Below are 5,906 nucleotides of genomic sequence, written 5' to 3'. Positions count from 1 at the left end.
TGCAGGGCTCAAACTGGGAAAGTTGGCTTCCCTCTGTAGAACTTAACCATGATGTCAGCATATAGAAATGTTTATGAAATTACAGTACAATCATTTGATATTAAGGCAAATCAAAACTAGAAAAGTAAAGATTATAGTAACAGAGGAAGATGTTAAAAGATATTAAGTTTAAAAAAAGAGCAGCAGACACTATAAATACTATTAGAATTGTACATCTATGCACACATAAAAAAAGATATAAAAACAGCACTCACAGTGGCTTTGTCTTTCCAATTTGAATTTCCCATGTTAAAAATTTTAATGATTAAAGAAAAATTTCATTCCAAAAGTTACTAACATTTCAGAAAATTGTCATAATTAAATGTACATAAATGGGCCAAGTAATTGAGTTTAAGAGAATTTGATTAGTCAGTTAAGATCACCAAAATTTTTTTAATTTCCAGCTAGTTTTGAGTATGTGTATCTTCTTAAAATTACCTTTTGCTTCAGGTTTGTGCCATTTAATGCGCCATTTTATGAAATCTGCAAAGCTACTTGTTCTTAATGTCTGAACTATTATGATTTTTTTTTTTTTTAACAATAGAGAGGTATCTTTAAACCTAATGTCATATGACTTATAATTTGTTTGGAAGGTAAACTACACAATTTACCAGTTAATGCAGTTAGGGCAGACAGTAACTGCCGCAGAGGCAGGAATTCCATGTTCCTGGTGACCATCACAACAGCAACCAATCACAACAGTTTGCATATGAAGCTAAGGTGCTGAATACTATACACTCTGGAACAGAAGCTTTTAATTTACCTCTAAGACATCCAGAAATGGCAAGCCTTAGTAAGGTGAGAGCTGATGAGGTTTGTCATTTATAAACCTCCTTGTATTTTACTAAAAACTGAGTATGTCTATTTTGTGAGAGGAAAAGTTTATAGCTTTCACCAAATTTTCAAAGAGGTCAAAGGCCCAAAAGTTAGCAAAGGTACTGCTCTGAATTAACAATATTATGAAATTTTCTAACTTAGAAATTTAATAACTACATAAAACCATTTAATCCAATTTTGTCACTTAAAATATGAGTGGAAAAAAAAATCAAATTTCCCAACTCCAGGTTAAATTTAAGCTTGATTATGAAAGATCATAAATCTATCCAATGGTTACTAGCATATATATCAACCTGGTGAATAATTAGAGAATGTCTTCTGCAATATGTATCACTAAAAAAATTCTGATGACAATACTAACTTATTTTAGATGTATCTGGAAAATGTGCCATTTAAACAGAAAATATTTATTCATTTTTACCATGAATGTGTCAAACACTAAGCTAGGCACTGACATTTCAAAAATGACAGACCTTCTGAGATGTACAAAGTCTACTGGAAAAGAAAGAAGTATAAAAATTGTTTATAATATAGGCAGGTGGAAATAATTTCCTGGAGAAGCTAAACAATATATATCCAAGAAGAAATGATATTTAAGCTGGAGTAGTTTCATCACCAACAGAAGTGAAGGCTGGGATGGACATTTTACACTGTGGGGATGTTTACAAAAGGTACAGAGGATCTTTTCCTGTGTTTTGAGGATAGGATCGAGAAAAGATGAGTGGAAGATAAGGTCCAGACAGTAAATGGTTTATAAATTCATGGTGAATTTGGATGTTTTCCTGAATGCAAAAAGCTGAAGCTATTAAGCATTTTTAAGGGGAGGAGAAGTTAATTGGAAAAAAAGTAACTCTGGGCCTTCCCTGGTGGCCCAGTGGTTAAGACTTGGCGCTTCCACTGCAGGTTCAATCCCTAGATGGGAAACTAAGATCCTGCTGCGTGGCACGGCCAAAAAAAAAAAAGGTAACGCTGAGGAGCAATGTAAAAGACAAAGTAATGTGGGAAAGAAAAAAAGATAAAATCTTTATGTGAAAGCATTCTTTCTGGAAAAACGTATTATGCCTGATACTTTTTTAGGAGTTCAGGTTTTGACATACAACTTTTTTTTAAAAAAAGCAATATATATTTTTAGTTAAATCCTTAGTTTACAATTTAATGGCAGATTCTCACAGAAACTTATCATGGGCCTCCTATTTGCCTAACAGCTGCACAGCCTGCTTGCTGCTTACCTGTAACAGAGAGATTAGTTACCGCAGCGCTGGTTAAAGGAAGGACTGGATTGACCGTGAGGGTAGTTGCTGCACTGCTTGTCACAAGGCTTGGTGTGGTTGCCACCTAGAGGCCGGAAGTGAAAACATGCAAAAGCATTTAAAAACCAAAATTTAAAAATTTTAAGTCCATACTGTAGATTTATTTTTCCTACAAACATTTTAAAAATTCCAGATACAACAGAATAAAATTAAACTGTCCAAAATGAAATGATTTTATTAATTACTCTCTGACCTTGGAATTGAGAAAACTGGCTTATGTTGAAAGGCTGCTTTTACTAGATGGTTTTTCACTAATATTACAAATGGCTTTGTCCAAGTTTTAATGAGAGATTAACTTAAAAACTCCCATATTTCAATTATGTTGAATAAGATATACTCTAAAGCATTAAAAAATACTACACCATTATAAGTGATCTAAACAAGAAAACTATTCAAGGGATCATAGAATTTGGAGTTCTTGTACATTACTTCTATTTTCAGCTATGTGGGGGCAAGACTGTCTTGATTTTGTTTTTAATGAAATCTCATTACGGAAAGAATATAAAACAAATTTCTTAAAATGGACAGTTTCTTTTTTTGAAATTACATATTGATACACTAAAGTAGCAAATATTGCCTTCCTTCTATCCTTCCTCCCTTCCTCCTTCTAGTACCAATAAATTGAAAACACAAAAGTCATGTACATAAAACAAAATTACCTAATACTATCATTTTCATAACTACTATCTCATGAACTTTATGATTAAAGTCTTACCAGTTAACAATCAAAGCTTTCACTTAAACTAGGAAGTGCTATTAATGATTACTTTAGTTTGAAAAGTCTCCTTGGCATGGAGTAATATTAAATTAGAAATAAATTAACAAGAAAGTATCAGAAATGCAAACTCAACAATATTCCCATCTTTGGAATCCTGGTTGGAAACATGGCATCACATTCACAATTGTTCTAAAGATCAAGTGAGTCACATGACAACTATATGTCCCTTCAGTCTAGGAATACTATTTTAATGTTAACGGCAGTGGTTACTCAATAAGGTTATAAATATAAGGGCCACATCAATACAAACTCAGAGCTAAAGGTTATCTGGGAATTTATTGTATTGTATTGCATCACTTAATCATCTAAGTAAAAGTTTAATAAATTGAGCCTTAGAACCCAAAATGAATAAAGAGCAACTAAAGATTTTTTAGATAACTGATATTAGCTGCAAACTGACTCCCAGTTATAGAGTAACCTAAGAAACCATAGCAGAGAAGAGAATAATGAAACTGCAATGAAATAGGAAAGGATTAAAACTGTTTAAAAAAAAAGATCAGTTAAGTTCTTGGGTTAACAACAAGAGATTTCATTACTTTGGTAACATTTAAAATATAAATTTATATACCTTTATTCAACATGAATATATATAATAGATTCCTATAATGATATAAATTCATTTGATAGGTCACTCATAATGTAAACATTAGCCTTCGAGCACGTGCCCTTGCATCCCATCCTTACCAGTGAGGCTGGGCTGGGGAAAACTGCTTTGATAGGCGAGCTGCTGGTCCCACCACTGCTGGGGGGGTTGATTCTTTTTTCCTTCTGGCGGCGGTTACAAAACCAAACACGTATTACCTCCTTTTCCATGTTAAGTTGATCAGCAATCATGGTGATTTCTTCCGAGGTAGGCTTTTGATTCTGAAGGGGAAAATAATAAAATCATCTGTTGGAAAAACTTTCTGAACTACAGGCATAACCATGTCATTAAATGAATAAGCAAACGGGAGGAGAAACAAGAGAATGAAGTTGGGCTATACAGGGCCATATTACTCCACTTCTAACAAAAAACTTCTATATTCTAATAAGCATTTATTAAATGTAGTCATATTAACTTAGAATGTTATTCTTATATATATATATATATTTTTTTTTTTTTTTTAAGGAAAATTAATCATGAATGAAACAAATGCCTTATTTATTAGTGGGAATTTAAGAATTTTTCCAGTGCTTCATACACATAATCTCATTTGGACAATGTGAGGAAGCCAAGAGTTCTGGTTCCAAACACTAGAATTTAGCCAAACCAAACTACTTGTGTTTCCCCTGTACATAACGTTAGTATTACACAGACAATCCCATGTATATGAAAAGTTAAAACCTCACCAACCTCCAAGAAACTCTTCTCTAAGGCCACACGAATGTTGGTCTCTATGCTGGTGCGTTTCTTCCTCCTACGGTTCAAGCCCTCAATCCCCATCCCTGGAGAATTCAGGGCACTTGGGCTGGAGAGAGCTGAATCAGATGAGAGGTTCTCTGTAAGAAAGAAGAAAACACATAAATCAAATTAGCTGAGTATGATTCATGCACATAATATACATATTAACAATAACAATCAACCAAAATACTTTAGGTTATTATAACTTATATTAAAATATGTTCACTACCATGGATCTTTCCACTGCTCTTACTGGCATTCTCTGTCCCAGGATGGATCATTATATTGTCACTGCTAGTCTTTGATTTGTTTCTGACAAGGCAGTCTACTACTCCTCTCTTTACTCTAAGCTCTACCTCTTCTGCTTTTATGAAAGTTCTGTTTTGTTTTGGTTTTGCTTGCTCTTTTATTTATTAACTCTAAGGATGAAAGGAAGAAAACCTGGAAATTATTGACTGTTAAATGTTTATCTTGCAAATGACCTCTCATTTTATTTCACTGGTATTCCTCTCCTTCCCCTCAAACCAAACAATGAAACACTTTTAAACTAATTAAAGTTTAAACAAGATTCGGTCATTTAATAGTTTAATGACCCTGAGCATGTCAGAGACATCTCTGAGTTTCTTTCCACTCTGTGTTCTACGAAGGGAACAGACCACAGGTTCTCTCACCTGTGGGACTCAGTAAGATTACAGATGCTGAGGCCGTATGTAGAACAACGAAATCAGACTGTTCAAAGCTGGGGGTTACAGGTTTGTCTTTGCGAAAGACCTGAATTTTGTTCACATCTACAGTGAGAACCACAGTTTAGGGGATCTCTATGATTCCTTACAGCTCTCACAGTTTATGATTCTGTGACTCAAAAGTCAAAACCTCCAAAGGGAAACCGCAACACAAAGCATGTAAGTTAAAATTAGTAGCTCAATTTTTTTAATGTATAAAAAGGTGGTCATTTAAAAAAAATCAAAGTATAATGGATTTACAATATTTTGTTGGTTTCAGGGATATAGCAAAGTGATTCTCAGATTGTATTTCACTACAGAGTATTACAAGATGTTGAATATAATTCTCTGTACGATACAGCAGGTCTTTGTTGCTTATCTATGTATAGTAGTAATTTGTATTTTTTGTATTTATTAAACTCATACTCCTAATACGTCCCTCCCTCCCTCTCCCATTTTTGGTAACTATAAGTTTTTTTTTTTTTTTTCTATGTCTGTGTTTCTGTTTCTAAATGAATACAGATTCATTTGTATTATTTTTTGGATTCCACATATAAGTGGTATCATACAGTAGTTGTCTTTGTTTGGCTTATTTACTAAATATAATATTCTCTAGGTCCATCCATGTTGTTGTAAATGGTAATATTTCATTCTTTTTTATGGTTGAGTAATAGTCCATTGTATATACATACCAATGTGTGATCACTTTTTTTTTTTCTACTTTTATTTTATTTTTAAACTTTACATAATTGTATTAGTTTTGCCAAATATCAAAATGAATCCGCCACAGGTATACATGTGTTCCCCATCCCGAACCCTCCTCCCTCCGTGATCACTTT

The 5,906-nt window shown here is 33.3% G+C and overlaps 1 protein-coding gene across 7 annotated transcripts in view; it reads right to left on the bottom strand.

Moving 5' to 3' along the window:
• The window catches only part of POU2F1 (POU class 2 homeobox 1), a 117,329-nt gene that overhangs the window by 22,948 nt on the left and 88,475 nt on the right, over positions 1 to 5,906 (bottom strand). For all 7 annotated transcript variants that reach the window (XM_010845999.1, XM_010846002.1, XM_010845998.1 and 4 more), the window contains 3 exons: positions 4,298 to 4,443; positions 3,649 to 3,828; positions 2,106 to 2,211 (listed from right to left, as the gene is read on the bottom strand). In XM_010845999.1, coding sequence (XP_010844301.1) covers positions 2,106 to 2,211; positions 3,649 to 3,828; positions 4,298 to 4,443 — 432 coding nt within the window. The remainder of the gene's footprint in view (positions 1 to 2,105; positions 2,212 to 3,648; positions 3,829 to 4,297; positions 4,444 to 5,906) is intronic.

The sequence above is a fragment of the Bison bison genome, unplaced genomic scaffold (genome assembly GCF_000754665.1).
Source record: "Bison bison bison isolate TAMUID 2011002044 unplaced genomic scaffold, Bison_UMD1.0 scf7180017864229, whole genome shotgun sequence".
In the NCBI taxonomy this organism is placed as follows: Eukaryota; Metazoa; Chordata; class Mammalia; order Artiodactyla; family Bovidae; genus Bison; species Bison bison.
The sequence above is the reverse complement of the archived record's forward strand: the minus strand, read 5'-3'. Positions and strand labels throughout refer to the sequence as shown.